Source organism: Vitis riparia, chromosome 10 (genome assembly GCF_004353265.1).
Source record: "Vitis riparia cultivar Riparia Gloire de Montpellier isolate 1030 chromosome 10, EGFV_Vit.rip_1.0, whole genome shotgun sequence".
Taxonomy (NCBI): Eukaryota; Viridiplantae; Streptophyta; class Magnoliopsida; order Vitales; family Vitaceae; genus Vitis; species Vitis riparia.
In genome coordinates this window covers 11,362,068-11,378,957 of record NC_048440.1, presented here as the reverse complement: position 1 = coordinate 11,378,957, position 16,890 = coordinate 11,362,068, and the positions used below count along the sequence as shown (strand labels likewise).

The 16,890-nt window shown below is 37.8% G+C and overlaps 2 protein-coding genes across 3 annotated transcripts; one reads left to right on the top strand and one right to left on the bottom strand.

Annotated features, from left to right (window-relative positions):
* The first annotated feature begins 274 nt into the window (after positions 1–274).
* LOC117923734 (DNA-damage-repair/toleration protein DRT111, chloroplastic) lies at positions 275–12,980 on the top strand. 2 transcript variants are annotated; one of them, XM_034842166.1, is made up of 3 exons: positions 275–366; positions 529–1,431; positions 12,384–12,980. In XM_034842166.1, the coding sequence occupies exons 2-3, from the start codon at positions 577–579 to the stop codon at positions 12,678–12,680; spliced, it is 1,152 nt and encodes a 383-aa protein (XP_034698057.1). In that variant the 5' UTR covers positions 275–366; positions 529–576; the 3' UTR covers positions 12,681–12,980. The 2 variants fall into 2 exon arrangements, with proteins under 2 accessions (XP_034698057.1, XP_034698056.1); XM_034842165.1 differs by lacking the exon at positions 275–366 and having other exon boundaries at positions 373–1,431.
* Positions 12,981–13,194: 214 nt separating this feature from the next.
* LOC117923736 (protein BZR1 homolog 3-like) lies at positions 13,195–14,307 on the bottom strand. Its single transcript, XM_034842167.1, has 2 exons — positions 13,771–14,307; positions 13,195–13,677 (listed from the first exon to the last, which is right to left on the bottom strand). The coding sequence occupies exons 1-2, from the start codon at positions 14,068–14,070 to the stop codon at positions 13,330–13,332; spliced, it is 648 nt and encodes a 215-aa protein (XP_034698058.1). The 5' UTR covers positions 14,071–14,307; the 3' UTR covers positions 13,195–13,329.
* Positions 14,308–16,890: the final 2,583 nt, after the last annotated feature.

The window sequence follows — 16,890 nt, the reverse complement described above, 5'->3', positions numbered from 1 at the left end:
AGAATCGATAAAAAAGATGTTATTTTACGATTTTAAGTTTAAGATGTTGTATTCATATTTAACTCACTATTTTGTGTTTTGATCTCATTCTTTTTTATCCTAATATTATTTATTTATATTTGATCATATTTATTGGTACTCGGTTTTATTTATTTTTTATAGGTAGCCAATGTGTATCCAGAATTTTTCATAACTATAAGATCTTAATAATAATAATAATAATTAACAATACTTAAAAAAAATAAAATTGATTTCCCTTTCCGTCCCAGACAAACGGGCAGGCGACGCTTTGCAGCAAGTGGGCATGAGCCGCATAACAAATCGCTAACACCCGGCTAGAACCTTCTCATCTGCGTCATTTATCTGGTACGTCCTCCCTCTTGTTTTAAAAAATGGAAACCCTAATTCCATTGATTCACAGACTTTGTTTCGAAACTATTGTCCAGGAAATGTGTTTTAAACCTAGATTTTTACATTAGTCCGCTGTAAGACTCTTGATTTTGCTTAAATCGTACCTTGAATTTCTAGGGTTTTGAGTGGGCAGTAGCTCCATTCATCCGAGCAATACTTCTTAAAATGCTAGGTGGGTTATACGGAGATCTCCCTCCCCCCTCCTCGGCTGATGAAGACAAACCGACCAATTCGTCGGTTTGGTCGAGCAGCGCCAAAATGGCGCCGGCTGCGTTGCGCAAGCCGTCATCGGTTTTTGCGCCTCCGCAGTCTGTTCTTAAAACCCAACACGCCCAAGCCAAACCCAAAACCCTAAATTCATCGAAAATTTTGATTTCGCCGGGGCTGGCACCGTCGCCTTCTGTGCTACCCAATGAAGGGGCGAGAAGTCCCTCATTTCAGCCCGCATTGGTCGGGGTCACATCGTCGGTGGTTGAAGAGTATGACCCCGCAAGACCCAATGATTACGAGGACTACAGGAGGGAAAGGAAGAGGAAGGTTATGGAGGCGGAGATGAAGAGAGAGCTTGAGAGGAGGCGGCAAGAGGAGGAGGAGAGGGAGAGAGAGCGGAGAGAAAGGGAAGCAGCAGAAAGGGAAAGGGAGTATGGGGATTCAAGGTTGAATATTTCAGGTGAGGAAGCATGGAGGCGGCGTGCAGCGATGAGCGGAGCTGTGCCAAGGTCACCTTCTCCACCAACGAGTGGAGATGGGTTTACTATAGGGAAGTCAGAAACGGTTGGATTGGGGGTTGGAGCGGGTGGGCAAATGACTGCAGCACAAAGAATGATGGCGAAAATGGGTTGGAAGGAGGGGCAAGGGCTTGGGAAGCAGGAACAGGGAATTACTACTCCTTTGATGGCCAAGAAGACTGATCGGCGAGCTGGGGTTATTGTGAATGCTAGTGAATCTAAACCAGAGAAGAAGGTGAAGAGTGTCAACTTTAACAGTCCACCAACCCGGGTACTGCTGCTCAGAAACATGGTATGAATGATATTAACTTTCTTTAAATTGGGTGTTGCATAAATGTTTACCTGCATTATTATGATGGGTGCTTGAAAATTGGATGGAAACTGATCCTCTTTTTTGATCTTTACTGGGGCATTTGATAGTTCCAGCCTAGATTTTATTACTATGAAAAAATGTTATCAGTTTCTTGAAATTTTATAAATGATCTTATCCATAAGAATCATATGATTAAAAAATGGTTTCAAATTACTTGATGTGAGTTCATTTCCTTGTTGTTTTTAAAGCAACTCTTACTTAATGTTAGTTTTAAATTCATTCGTCGCCTAATTTGTTTTAGCTCATTGACACCAAATCTTATTGGTGCTCATCTCTTTCTTTGCCAAGATCAGCTTGCAAAATTCTTTATTGTTGTTGTTAATCTTTGTTCTCTACTAAATTCAATGAGTTGCAAATTAAAATTCAAGTTGTTGTAACTTCATCGTATTTAGTAGAGATTGTAATTTCAAGTGCAACCCTTGCAATTTTTTATAATTTGTTATCTTTAGTGGACAACTCATGATATAAGACATTTGAATGAATAACATTATTTTTTGTAAATGTTTTCATCAAGCTAAGAACCCAAGTATGTTCATATGAACTTCACCACTTGTCTAGTTCATAAAAGTGTATTAGCATGAACATTTAGCTTTCCAACATCCTCCAATATCAAATCAATGCAATGAGCAGCACAAAGAGTTCACCACAATCTTCTCCTCTTTTCCATAAGCTTCATTCCAACATTCACATAATTAAAGACATTATCAGTGATAACTTGCACAACATCCTCTACTCCAATTTATTCAACCACCTCATCAAGATATTTGAACATTAATTCTCCATTTTTTATTGTATTAGATGCATCAATTGATTTCATAAACCATGTGCCAATAGGACTATTCATCAAAAAATTTATAAGACATCTACTCTTTCCATTGTCCAATTATCTGACATAATTGAGCATCCATATTACTTCCATCATGATATTTATGTCATTCACCTATTTTTTAAGAATCCATGCCCTCAAGTCATGCATAGATAGAAGCTTAAACTTGAGTCCAAAATTTGTCATAGCATCAATGATAGCAACCCGGCAAGGATCATTCATTGTATTGAATGTGAGACTTTTGAGTACATAAATCAATCAATTTTTATACACACCTCCTTCCTTTCTTCTAGCTTCCACTTGGAATTAAAAGCACTTTGTCTAAGTTGTGAAGTGGTGAATTTATCCATGGGTTCCTTGGGTATAGTTCCTCACTCCCACTTACACTCCCACTCCCACTTACACTCCCACTCCCCAATGTCCCCATTGTTTTAGAAAAGGTAGTTTCATTTGGACCCATACCAATTTTTTCAAGCAATTTATTTCTTTTTTATTTTTGTTCCTTATAATTAGTCAATGCCTCTTTACATTCCAATCTAACATCTTCATTGACTTTGTTATATGGTTTCATACCATGATAAGTTCCGGCTAAGTGATGCTTAAGTCTATTTGTCTGTTCCGTGTATCTTTGATTGCAAAATTTACATCTTATATGCATATCTTGTTTACTTATATATATAAAAAAATTTACATCTTATATGCTTCTTCCTGAAAACTTCAAGAACATATTTCCACAAAATCTTTTTGTGAAGCTTTCTAATGAGAGAAACTCATACTAAAAAGAAAAGAAATGATAATAATAATAAGATTTCATTATATGATTGACTTCAAAAAAATAATAAGACATAATTGACTTGAAATCCTAAAGTTAAAGTTAAAGTTAAAGCATTAAATTCAAATTAATTAATTTTATTTTATTTTTAAATTTATGATTTGAAAAAGCAAAAACACACACACAAATAAAACTCAAGAATAGTGCTCGGTGCTCACTATGGGTGTGAAACTAGGTGCTCATTGTTAGGTGGATTTTTTAAAGGAAAAAAATCAAAGTAAAAAAATATCAAATCAACAATTGAAAAATAGAAATAAAACATGGAAGAGCAGTGGTCATGCATGGAAGAACAATGCTCATTATAAGGTGGGTGAGAAATGAGTGTTGAGTGTTGACTTTTGAGTGTTTAAAAAATAAAAGAGATTTGTTTTGAGAAAAAAAAAACAAATTAAAAAAAAAAGCCATGGAAGGAGATTTATTAGAGCCTGGGCCTTCACACTTTTTTTCCAATTAGATGGCTTGACAGAAGAGATGTTAGCCAACAAAGAGAGGGTTGGTTGTGGTGATGAAACTCGAGGATTGGTGAATGGGGCCTTTTAAGATGACTTGTTTGGAAACTTGTTGTCTTTCAACAGGTTTGTGGGGGTTGTCGGTCAAAGGATTGGAGAATGAAATTTTGACTCTTTTGCGGAGGTTTGAGACTAGAAAAAGGGGTAGAGCCTTTGTTCATGGAAAAGAAGGGTTCAACCTTTAAGTCTAGATTTGGGAGACAATTACGCAAGCTATAGTGCTCTATTAATTATGATTTTGCTTCAGGGACAGGAAGAAGGCGAGAGAAGACTTTTAGGAATTGTTCAAGATTTGTTGATGAATATTAGGATTCTATCTTGGAATGTTAGAGGAATAAATGTTGTTGAAAAGCATAATGTAGTGAAAGTTGTTATCAGATCACAAAGGGTAGACCTAGTCTGTTTGTGGGAGACTAAGGTTAGGAATCTGGGAGTAGAGGCAAGTTCTTGAATTGGGGCACTATGGATTCTAGAGGTTAGGCATGGGGAATTTTAGTTTTTTGGGACAAAGAAGTGTTAGGGCTCTTAGAAATGGAAAGAGGGGTATATTCTCTATCATGTTGTTTCAAGAATTGAGATGATAATGTCAATTGGGTATTCCTTAGATTGTATGGGCCAATTTGTAATGCCGAGATGGAGGATATGTGGTCTAAACTTGGTGATATTAGGGGGTTGTGGAGTAACCCTTGGCGCATCAATGGGGACTTGAACGTGGTCAGATTTCTTAGAGAGAAGAGAAATTGCTCGAGAACGTCCACAACAATGAGGCGTTTTTCAGGGATAATTGAAGAGCTTTAGTTAAGGAATTTTCCTCTCACAAGCAGCTCCTTCACTTGGTGTGGTGGCTTGAATAATCCATCCTATTCTAGGTTTGATCACTTCCTAGTTTCATAAGAGTGGGAGAGTCATTTTAGTGGTCTATTTTAGAGTTTGGTGCCCAAGCCCACTTCCAATCATTCTCCTATTTTATTGGATGCAGGAGGCATCAGAGGAAGAAAAACTCGTTTTTGGTTTGAAAATATGTGGTTGGAAGTGGAAGATTCCAAAGACTTGGTTACTAATCGGTGGACGAGCTACAATTTTAGTGGCTCATGTAGTCACATCTTAGCTAGCAAGCTAAAGTTGTTGAAGAAGGTTCTCAAAGTATGGAATAGAGAGGTGATTGAGAATGTTTCCATGAATAAAAAAGCTACCCTCCGTTAGATTGGTTTTTGGGAGGCTTGAAAAAGACCTCGATCTTTCTCCCGAGGACAAAAATGCTAGAAGAAGGGTCATGGAGGATTTTGGCAAGTGGGCAGGCATGGAAGAGACTTCGTGGAGGCCAAAAAAAAAAAAAGAGAATTATGATTAAAAGAAGGGGTTAAAAAGTCAATTTTTTTTTTTCCCACAAAAAGGCTAATGTCTAAAGGAAAAAGAATTTCTTGTTTGCTATCAATGTGAATGGAAGAAGATTAAGCGAGGAAGTTGAGATAAAGGAGGAGGTGATCAACACGTTTTAAAGCATCTTGTTAGAGCTAGGGGATTGGAGACCGAGCATCAACAGGCTGCATTATTCTTCTTTGGACAGAGAAGAGTCGAGGTCCCTTGAGGAAGCTTTTTCTAAGGACGGGGTTCTTTCAGATCTCTCTAGTTTGTGTGGGGATAAAGCTCCTAGTCTAGATGGGTTCACAATGGCTTTTTGGCAATTTTGTTGGGACATTGTCAAGAATGAAGTAATGGCTTTTTTTATGGAGTTTCATGACACGGGTCATTTTGAGAGAAGTCTTAACGTGACCTTTATTGTGTTCATCCCTAAGAAACAAGGTGTAGAGGGTTTGAAGGATTTTTGTCTTATTAGCTTGGTGAGAGGCGTTTATAATCTCTTAGCTAAAGTTTTTGCTTATAGACTAACAAGAGTGGTAGGGAAAATGATTTCAAATTTCCAACACGCTTTTGTTGAGGGCAGATAATTTTTTTATGTAGTCCTTATAGCAAAAGAGGCCTTAAACTCACAACTAAAATGCTCAGAAAGCGTGGTTATTTGCAAAATAGATATTGAAAAGACTTATTACTATGTGAGCCGGGGTTTCTTGTTAGCAGCCATGGAAAAAAAGGGCTTTAGAGCTAAGTGGGTAAGGTAGATGAGGTGATGCATTTTTTTTAGCTCACTTTTTAGTTTTAATTAATGAGACCCTTGCAGGTTTCTTCCAAAGTTATAGAGGCCCAAGATAAGGAGATCCTCTTTCCCCTTTCCTTTTCGTAATCTCAATGGAGGTGCTTTCTTGTATTTTGAAGAGGGCGATGGAAGGGAGCTTTCTAGAGGATGTTTTGGTCAATAGGAGTGGAGGTGTGGGTATGGTAGTGACATCTTTTATTTGGTAATGACATCTAATTTGTTGTGGCTTAAACAAGGAGCATTTGGATTCCTTTAGCTGGGCTTTCATGTGATTTGAGGCGATTTTTGGTTTGAAAATTAATTTGGATTAAATTGAGTTGATCCTAATGGGGGAGGTTCATTTTCCTTTTCCTTCATTGGCAAAGGGTGGGGGAGGGGGGAAGGTTTCTAATGTAGAGGATTTGGCTAGGGTGTTAGGGTGTAAAGTTGGTTCTCTCCCTTCATATTTAGGCCTCCCTTAGGGTGCCTCCTTTAAACCTTTACAAGTGTGGGATGTAGTGGAGGAAAGATTTTAGAAATGGTTGGCTTTGTGGAAGAGGCAATACTTATCAAAAGGAGGGAAACTAACTTTATAAAGAGCACTCTATCTAGTTTACCAATTTATTCCATATTCTTTTTTTTAATCCCTCTTAAGTTAGTCTAACATTGGAGAAGATTCAAAAGGACTTCCTTTAAGGGGAGGAGAGCTCCCTTGTTGGCCTCACTTGGTGAACTGGTTAATAGTTTTCTTGAGATGGGGGCTTGGGTATTAGAAATTTGACTACTCTAAATAAGGCCCTATTTGGAAAATGGTGTTGGAGATTTGCTTCTAAGAATGCAAGCTTCATTATTGTAGAAAGATGGCCTTCCCCCTTTGCTAAGTCTTTAATGGATGATTTGAATGTAAAGTCACTCCCACCCCTTAGCCCAACCACTAGAGTTGTCTCTCTTTTGAATCAGGTGATTGTAAGGAAGTATGAAAAGGAAGAGGGGGGTTGGTGTTCTGGATCATTGAGGGAAGGTTATGGAGTGAGTCTTTGGAAGGCTATCGGGAGGGGGTGGAAGGATTTTAGCAAAAGGATTGTTTTTAGGAAGGGAATGAAAGGATAGTGAGATTTTGGAAGGAATGGTGGTGTGGTGAGGATTCCTTGGTTGAGGCTTCCCCAGAGTTGTACTCAATAGTCTCTGCTGAAGATGCATGGGTAGACCTAATGTGGGTGCAGGTGGGGGAAGTGGGTTGTTGAAATCAAATGTTCACAAGACAAAATAATGATTGGGAAATGGAAGAGGTGGATGATTTTTTCAGAAGGTTGCAAAGGTAAGTGATCAGAAGGGTTGTTGAGGATGTCATGACTTGGTGGTTGTCAAAGGGAGGTATCTTTACAGTTAAATCCTTTTACTCCTTAGCAGGTAGCAATCAGAATGCGTTCCCTTCAAGCATTGTGTGGAACCCTTGAGTCCCAAGGAGGGTTAGTTTTTTTGCTTGAGAAGCTATTTGGAGAAGAATTCTAACTTTGGATTAGCTAAAAAGGAGGGGTTAATTTTTATTGAGTTGATGTTATATGTGTAAAAGTGAGGAGGCATCAACAAATCATATCCCCCTTCACCATTCCAATACAGTCGTGCTTTGGCAACTTATTTTTGCTCTTTTGGGTGTTCAGTGGGAGATGCCTTCTTTAGTCAAGGATGTCCTCCTTAGTTGGCATGGTGCCTTTGTAGGGAAGAAAAGGAAGAAGATGTGGAAAAAAACTCCTTTGCGCTTATTTTAGACCCTTTGGAAGGAGAGAAATTGGAGAGTTTTTGAAGATTCTGATTTGGCGAGCCAAGCTATTTTACAGTCCTTTATGTACATGCTCTTGAAATGGGTTAGGGTGCATTTAGGCCTTAGCTTGTTGTCTTTATTTGATTTATTAATTGGCTGGGCTGCAAGTAAGGTGAGGGTGTTGTTTTTTGTGTATCCCTCTTCTTTTTTGGCTTTAGGTACCTTGTATACATCATGCATACTTTTATATATATATACCGAGGAATCTTCCATGGCTAAGCCCTTAGGACTCTCCATGGGGACCCAAACCTCGGGGTGTTGACCGCCCCGCAACAACCAACACCGGGTAAATTCAAGGTATCATCAGTGGTAGGATTTGAACCCAGAATCATGTGCCACTTACTGGGACCACACTTTCCAATATTCACCCTGACCAACTGGGCTACCCTGATGGGTATACATCATGCATACTTTTTCCCCTCTTTCATCACTTTTAATACACATGCTTTTATCTATCTATCTATCCATCTATATATATATATATAAAGGAAAAAAAAAGAAAAAAAATATTTTGACTTCTTATCAAGATTAGTGGTCAACCTTGAGAGAGAATGATTTAGGGTAATCAAGGAACTTTGTCTAATGAGCCATTAACTCTAATCTTCACTGCTCTTATCTGTATGAAAGATGCTTCCCCTTGGGATTGAATATCTTAGTGCCATTAGTTTGGTGACTGGATGTGTTGAGGACAGTCAAATCCTTGATGCTTCTTTGGTAGTGAATAAATTTCTGGATAAGCAGATGTGGTTTAAGAAGGAAAGAGTGGTCTTAATAGTGGATTTGAAAAAATCTGTGACCATGTTGATTGGGGTTTCTGGATCATGCCTTTTTCATGAAATGTTGCTGGTGTAGAAAGAGGAAACAGATTAGGGAATGTCTTTCGTTGGATAATTTTTTCTGTACTAATAGTTATAGTAGAGTGAAGGGTGGGATTAAGGCTTTGAGAGATTTCTGATTCCCCATCCTACTCATTAGGCTAACGAGCCTCATCTTGTTGAAGGCTTTAGGGTCCAGGGATTGGTGGGGCTCGCATCTGCAATTCACATTTGGGACCAATTTGCTCTCTGTTGTTCATGTGGGAAAATTTTCTAACTGTTGTTTCATCCTAGGGTTCTTAAGATGAACACTTTTAAGAAAATATTTCTGCATGTGCATACAAATTGATCCATAATATTAGAATACGATGAAACTACCTAGGTCAGCTTGCTAATAAGATGCCCTAATATACTGTAAAATGTTGAGTTAGCCAACAATCAGCTCAAAATTCAGCGAATTGATCAAGATTCTCCAGTTTATTAAATGCCTAAGAAACACAATGATGAGGGGTGGGGTATTAATATGATAAAGAACCCATAGCATGGAATCTCATACAAAGGTTTAAGATCTCTTGTAGGCCTTTATGGCTATTTTTTGTAAGTGTATTAACTATATATTTGATTCAAGCAAAAAAAGAGAGTCACTTTGTGTATAGAATGTGTGTTAAATCAGGCTTTATATTGTGTCAACTCCTTCTGTAAAGGGCTGGAGAAATTTTTTTGTAAACATCATCCCTAGAAGAAAATTTGGGCTACACAGGTTACTGGGACTTAATCTATTAGTCCTGCATTTGCAAGACCATCAACTGTAGTTGTGTTTTTGTAATAAATTTTCTGTACACATTACCTCCTTTCTTTTGGAACCTTCATTTATAGTGTTCAGCTCTGATTTTTCAATTAATGGATTTTAATAAACCTTAATGATTTCTGCGGAAGGAGGGCAGATTCTAAACCTAATGTTAATGATGACTGAGTGTCTGGACTCTAGGACTAGGAGTGGGAAATGTGAATTGCAAGATGGACTCTGAGAAGGGATAATGACCATGTGCATTGGAAATTCTTGTTGTAACTGCCAGACTATACGAGTTTGACAGAGAAATAGATGAATCTGCTTCTGACATATGCCAATTTTTTTCAGGAATATATCTTGAAATGCTGTTGACTCCTTCACAACTAGTACATTCCAAAATAACTGCTATTTGGACTTCTTTACCTTTGGCAATGAACCTCTTTTGTAATTTTTTTTTTTCCATTCATCCAAGTCTTCTTTATTTTTTATATCCAAAGAAAGTAACAAAAAAAATAAAAAATAAAAAAATAAAGTAGAAGTTGCTAACTTGAAACCCAACTGTGATATTAAAGATTCTATTGCAATCGAAATAGTAACAATACAAAATAAGTAATCCACTGATTTCTAACTATCTCTTTTATAGTCTGTTTCTCAATTTTAGTTGTCTCAAAGCTGAAATTTTAAAAGAAATTAATGAATATGTTATATGTGGAGTCTGTTTGACTAAGATATTTGGAGCTCATAAAATGGACCTCTGGAAGATTGTTCTTTAATATTGTTCTTGTACTTGTTGCTACATACTGATAAGGGGTTTAGTGTTTTCATGGAATCTACCGGTGCTATTGATGTAAGCCAACTGCTTGTTAAATTAATACTTATGGGAAATCATTTACATGGAGCTGATAGTGAGGGATCCATATTTCTTGGCTAGGTTCTACATAACATTCCAAACAATTGGCAATTTTCTATTAAATTGAGTCATCTTACATTTTGTTGTTAGTCTGTAATAGAGGTTTTAATTTGTAAATGCTTGTATTTTTGCATTGCCCTTTTTGGGGAGAAAACTTCATCTTATTTGCATTTGCTCAAAGTGTACAAGAGAATTAGATTCTTATATATTTTTAGGGTGCTTTCATTTTTTTTTTTTTTTTTTAAATGAAAATAAAATAGCAATGTTGCTTTAGTTGTTTTTTTTTTGTGAATTTTAGCAATTAGATGGCGGATGCATTACTTCTGCGATTCCTTCTATACCCAAATAACTGGATAAAGAATCAAGATAGTCATATAAGATGACCTGATGGAGATATTTCACAAGCCTAAAATGTCTCCCTATTTTAATTTTTCTTTAATTTCTTAAACTCCCTGTTTTCTCCAATCTCTCAAACCCACTACTACACATTCCTTCTCAATTTCTTGGTAACATATCTGTTATCAGCTTCTTGATAGTGTTCCCACCACTTCATTATTTAAAGTGAGTTCCAATATTGATCTCTTTCCAAAATTTGTTGAGACCAAGGGGGTGGGATCCACTTATTAGTTCCAGGCATGAAGCACTTCTGAATCTTCTTCTTTCTCATCTTCTATTTAACCTTCCACTCGTGTTAGTTGTATATTCACACATAGCTTCATGGTGGTGTTTGTTTGCTGGTTTTTTCTATCCTGTACTATTCATGTGATGATAATTACCACAGAAATGTGTCTTGTTTTGTGTTAGTCTAGATTGTAAACCTGGAAAGTTATCCTGCTTGATCAGCCTTCACTTCCTATTGTTTTTGTGTGAGCACTATTGCTATTGTATGCTTATTACAAGCTTTGTGCATGGTGATGTATGAATTTTATTGAACAATAGTTTTCTGTGGTAAAAATATAAAATTCATTGGAAAATGCTGAAAAAGTGCCACTACCTTGATACATGAAGCATACAAGGCCATGAAAAAAAATAAAGGAAAATAGTGAAGGCCAAATGACAGCCACTGTAGGTACTTTAGGCTACCATCAACCTGTTAATGGAATCTAAAGAGAGAAAATCCCTTGCACCTAGGAACTTCAAATTCAGCTCCAACTATTCCAAACCTTCAAATATCTTAATCTGATTCTTCTATAAATGATGATATAAGTTCAAAGCAGGACTTCAAACTTGCCTTCTAATTGCCATGCCAGCCAGTAATGTTATCATTTACCAACTCGGGAAATACCTAACTGATGCTGAAAATGGAGAACAACAGAACTTGGATTCTATGTGCCACCTCACAATCAGTAAATATTGTTTAGCCAACTTAGCTTGTTATATTTATGTATGCAGGAGTAGTTGACAAGGACCTTCTCCTCATCAATCTTATCAATGGTGTGAGGATCTTCTCCCACATATCTTATCCCCAGTAAAAGGCCTGCCTTGTATGGAATGAAGCACCACCCCAACCCACACCCACCGCCCCCCCCCCCCCCCCCCCCCCCCCCCCCCCCTTCCCTCATCCTCACTAAACATAAAGGGGATTGCAGTAGGATTTTACTGTGAAACAACTTTTGTAAATCTTCTGTGCTAACTTGTCAATCATATCCTCAGAAGGTTCAATGTAATAAAAACTTGACCAGAAGAACCCCTCAACTCCAAATCCCAGACCTGTATGTTGTTATGAACCTTAGGGTATCATAACCCACACCCACTATAAGCACCAAAGTTTGGCTACCACAGAGCCAATGTTTTGAGAACATCAATAAAAGTTTCATCACAAAGTCTTGTTTTGAGTAATAGAAAACTTGGCATATATTACTTGGTGACTAATATCACAGCACTGAACTTTACTGGTTGATCATTAATGGAAACTTGGTTCATTCTTGTTTGTAACCTATACTTCTGTCTTCTACTATGTTAAAATCTTGAAAGGGATGCATGCTTGTGCCAGTCATGATGCATTTCTAATATAAAATTTGCATGTTTCTGATTAATAACCGTTTATGGTATATTCCATTTCTGTTGTTTATTTTGCTTGATGGAAACCTGGTGGTAGACCTCTAATTGAATCACACTATTTTTCTTTGCTGAGATGTAAATTTTTGTTGTATCCATGATCCACATTCATGGTACTAGTGTGAAAAAATGGAGAGGTTTGTCTTTTTTAATTGTATTGTTCATTCTCTTGAAGGTGGGCCCTGGTGAGGTGGATGATGAACTAGAAGACGAGGTTGGATCAGAGTGTGCAAAATACGGCACAGTGACTCGAGTACTCATATTTGAGATAACAGAGCCAAACTTCCCAGTAGATGAGGCAGTTAGAATCTTTGTGCAGTTTGAGAGATCCGAAGAAACCACAAAAGCCCTTGTTGACCTTGATGGTCGTTTTTTTGGTGGTAGGGTGGTTCACGCCACATTCTATGATGAAGACAGGTTCAGCAAGAACGAGCTGGCTCCCATGCCAGGGGAGATCCCTGGTTTCACTTGAAAAATTGGACGCAAGTTTGAAATGCAAGGAGAAGCTTCCCTGATGTATGATGCTCCAGAAGTAGATTATGGCTTAAAGATTTTTGGACATGTTTTTGTAGTGTTGTAAGTAGCAGTCAAAGCTGGAGTAAGCTTTTATTCTTCTCCTGATGATGCTTGTAACATTACAATGAATTACATTTATGTGAACAACCTCTGGCTGCATTTTGACAAACTGCAATCAATTTAAAACAACAACGTAGGTCATGATTGATTTGCAATTTAATGTAGTGAGTATGGATTACAAGGAGGGTAATTTTTTAATGAGCTGTTTAAGCGCCTTTATGCCTTAGAGGTGCTTACTGCAGGAATTATTGATTCTTAATCCTGCAGATGTGAAAGCACCAGGTTTTTGGGAGTCATGTGAAATTGATGCTGTTCCTGAAACCTCTCATCTTTGCCTCTGCTGTTCTTTTGGAATCATGGTCTCTATCCCTCATTACTCGCCTGTTATCATGTCTATAGAACCCAGGAAATCATACCATAACAGTTCATCTTTCCACTATATAATATAATATTGCTTTTCTTAGTAATAATTTTTCTGCTGAAAATCCAAAAAAGGGAAAAGAGAAATATAGAACAAGGGCCGTAAGGGAATAATAGGAGGGATTTCAAGCCGGACGGGGAGGAGAGGTCATCGGTGCTCTCGCCTCTTGCAGGTACAGTTGCCGCTGCTGCTGATATGTAACCGCTGCCGTCGACGGTTCTCCTGTCGTTCCGGAATGCTGAAGTCCACCGTACATGTAGAGTGCCAGAGGAATGTCACGCTCAGACGTCACAACATCACCAACGCCGGACCCACCACAGCCAGCCAAGTACGGGGAAAGCACTGAGTCTCCGACTTGGAAGCGGCGAGGGGATGTCGTGGTGGAGCACTCGCCGCCGAGGACGACGCTGCTGGTGGGCGTGGAGGCGGTACTTCTCTTGCCGGCGCCGCAGACGGGGCAAGAAGCGAAACCCTGGGAAAGGAAGACATGTTTGGCGGGTTAGAAAGAGAAGGAAAATAAAAAGAAAAAGGTGGAAAAAGGAAGAGGAGGTGATAGAAAAAGTACGGAAGAGGGAGTGGGGGAGTGGCGGTAGGTGGTGCCGTCGGGGTCGACGATCCAGCCGGCCTCGCTGGCGAGGTGGCGGAGGACTTCATTAATGTCAGCGCGAGGGGAGAGAGGGTAGCCGCCATGCTTACGGAGGCCGTGGAAGATGTTGGTGGTGATGGACCTCCTCTGCCTCTCTCTCATCTTGGTTTTCTCCTTATCACTCAAGCTTCGCACCTTCTCTCCACCACCACTACCACCTCCTCCTCCTCCTCCTCTTCCACTACTAGTCATCGCTACAGCTGCTGTAGCATCTTTCATGACTCTCTCTCTCAAAATGGATCACAGAAATGGTGGAAAAAGAGAAAAGCGGGTGGAGAGTGACGAGATTGACAAAGAAAGGGGATGGTTGTTGGCGAGTGGGTGGCGGCTGAAGATTTGTGTAAATCAAAAACCCACTCCCCACTCCCACAAAGAGAGGCAGGGGGAGTCACAGGCAGCTAAGAGCTTCGGTAACAAACGCATGATTGCATTGTGAGGAGTTAGGTTCTACTTGCCATCTGGATTCATTTCTATTTTATGTAACATGTTATTACAAGCCAACCAATTTTCAAATTTCAACTTACCATGGGCATGATTCATTTCTAAAATAAAAATTAATAATAAAGAAGAAAGAGGTTGTATCAGCTTTTAAAGGAGGTAATGATTGTTGGGAGAGGAACAGAAGGGATGTGAAAATGACAGGAGCAGAGAATGATAGGGATGAGATGGTCAGGGTCAGAGAGGGTTGGTTATAGGGGTAGTCAGAGAGAAGGTGTGTGGGCTCCTCTGCCAATGCCATACTTCCATGGATGCCCTCGCAACCAGCCATCCATCACCCGTTTTGCCTTTGCCTCGCGCCGTCCCGTCACCCCTTTTCCTCTTCCTCAGCTTGTTTCCTACTCGTTCACATTGTTACTCCTTTTTGGTCTTTTCCTTTCTAATATATTTATCATATTTTCATGGGATTAATTTCACTCCATTTTCCTTATATTTGGGCTAAATATATATTAGAATCATTTTTAATTCAAAGATAAATTGGTCAAAATTTATTAATCACTTATTAATTATTATACATCATAAAAAATTATACAATACAAAACAAGTATAATAAAAAAAAGTTTGTCATTTGACAATTATTATATCAAATCAAATTATTACATGGCATATGGGTCCCAGGCAAAAAATATAAGGAATATTTTTAATTTAAATATAATTATAAAAATAAATGAAATTGATGAGTTTGATAAGTGAAGAGATAAGCATTAATTTTCATTAAAATAAATAAATTAAAAAAGTATCTAAATATGCTTTCCAACTTTCCTAAATATTAATATGCAATTAAAGAATAATGTATCAAACTTTAAGTCTATCCAAATATATCTCAAAATCTTCCTAAATATTAACTTTCCTCACAGAATAATACTTGTAAAAAATAAGAAAATTTATCAAAATATGTTTCTCTTCATCCCTATAAATAGAAGGGTCTCCCTAACTTTGAAAATCACCCAAAGTAGAAATAAAAAAGTTTCACACTTAGGAATGACAATGGGGCGGGTTTAGGACGGGTCACCCCCATCTCAACCTCGTCCCGTTTATTAAAAACAATTCTCATCTCTGTCCTATTTAAAAAATTAAACAGAGCGGGGTGGGTATGAGAAATTCCCATACCTGCCCCGCCCCGCCCTGTTTAGCGTTTTTTTAATTACTTTAAAAATTTTTAATTATATTAAAATAAATATATTTTATAAATAATAAAATTATTATATTTTTTATAACTTATTTTATTAAATTTTTTTATTATATATATATATATTAAAAATAATAAAATAAAATTTTAATTTTTAAATTAATTTTAATTTAAAATTAATTTTATATATAATCGGGACGGGGCGGGTACTTGAAAAAACCCGCCCCGTTGCCATCCCTATTCACACTTGAAAAAAGTTAGAGAAAACTTTCTTCAAGGATTCAAAAAGTTCTTCAAGTCTTTGAAGATTAAAAAATTAAGCCTTTGAAAATTCAAAGATTAAGCCTTTGAAGGTTCAAAAATCAAGCTTTCAAAAGTTCAAAGATTAGGTTCAAAGATTCAAAGATCAACTTCAAGGCATTTTCAATCTAAAATCAAGCATTCATGGTCTTGGCGAGAGTGAGTTGCACCAAAGTCCAAGTCTCACCCACAACGCGCCAAAGTCCAAGCCTAAGTTGAGGACAAGCCAAAGTTCAAGCCTAAGCCTAAGACAAGCTAAATTCTAAGCCTAAGCCCAAGACACACCAAGGTTCAAACCAAAGTACAACCTAAATCAAGTTTCTTTTAAAAAGAATCATTGGAACAACTATAGATTATACCCTATTCTTGACATCAATAAATTTTAATTTTTCCACATATTTTTCTTTGAAGAAAAATTTGATGGGGCATCTCTACCTCTTCCCATGATTGAGATACAAATTCTGCATTGGCTTCTCCTAAGAACCTAGTCATCTCATTAGCCTTGTTAGGGCAAAGAAGAAGAACATCCCAACCTCTCCTGAGAAAGAGCCTTCAAACTCGAGTTAAGGTTTATTTAAGAAGACAATGAGTCTAGTAGTGGGTCTAAGCTGACATCTCCATGTAATGTTTCCAAGGCAATACATGATATTGCCATTGGTTTTGTTGACTTTTCTAACACCATCAAATCGGTCATGATAGACAAACTCATTCACTCCAAAGCAACAAATCGCCAACATGGCCAAAATGATTGAAACTCTCACCAAGTCTATGCAAGAAAAGGATGTTCAAATAATTCTCCTTGTTTGTGTTGGAAATATGAGGATCATAGGGGTGTATTCGCTCTAGATCCTAATAGCGTAAACAATAAAAATTAGATTTAGGTGCTCTAAAAATCATACCTTAGATCTAGATGTTCCAAGATCCTACCTTAGCTAATATAAGGATCTCAAAAACCTCACAATCTTCCACCATGATGACTTTGTCTTCAATCCTTTGCATATGTGTAGAGTAGCCACACACCTTAAGGATACATATGAAGGGAGCCTAGGGTTTCTAAAAGACCACTTGTCTAAAAGTTAAAGTCTAATTTGAAAACCCAAGGGATTGATATA

Bases quoted from the DNA above. Each gene is read 5' to 3' on its own strand.
- LOC117923734 (XM_034842166.1), top strand. From the start codon at position 577: ATGCTAGGTGGGTTATACGGAGATCTCCCTCCCCCCTCCTCGGCTGAT. The intron at 1,432-12,383 runs GTATGAATGATA...ATTCTCTTGAAG, and splicing joins TACTGCTGCTCAGAAACATG to GTGGGCCCTGGTGAGGTGGA.
- LOC117923736 (XM_034842167.1), bottom strand. From the start codon at position 14,070: ATGAAAGATGCTACAGCAGCTGTAGCGATGACTAGTAGTGGAAGAGGA. The intron at 13,678-13,770 runs GTACTTTTTCTA...TTCCTTTCCCAG, and splicing joins ACTCCCCCACTCCCTCTTCC to GGTTTCGCTTCTTGCCCCGT.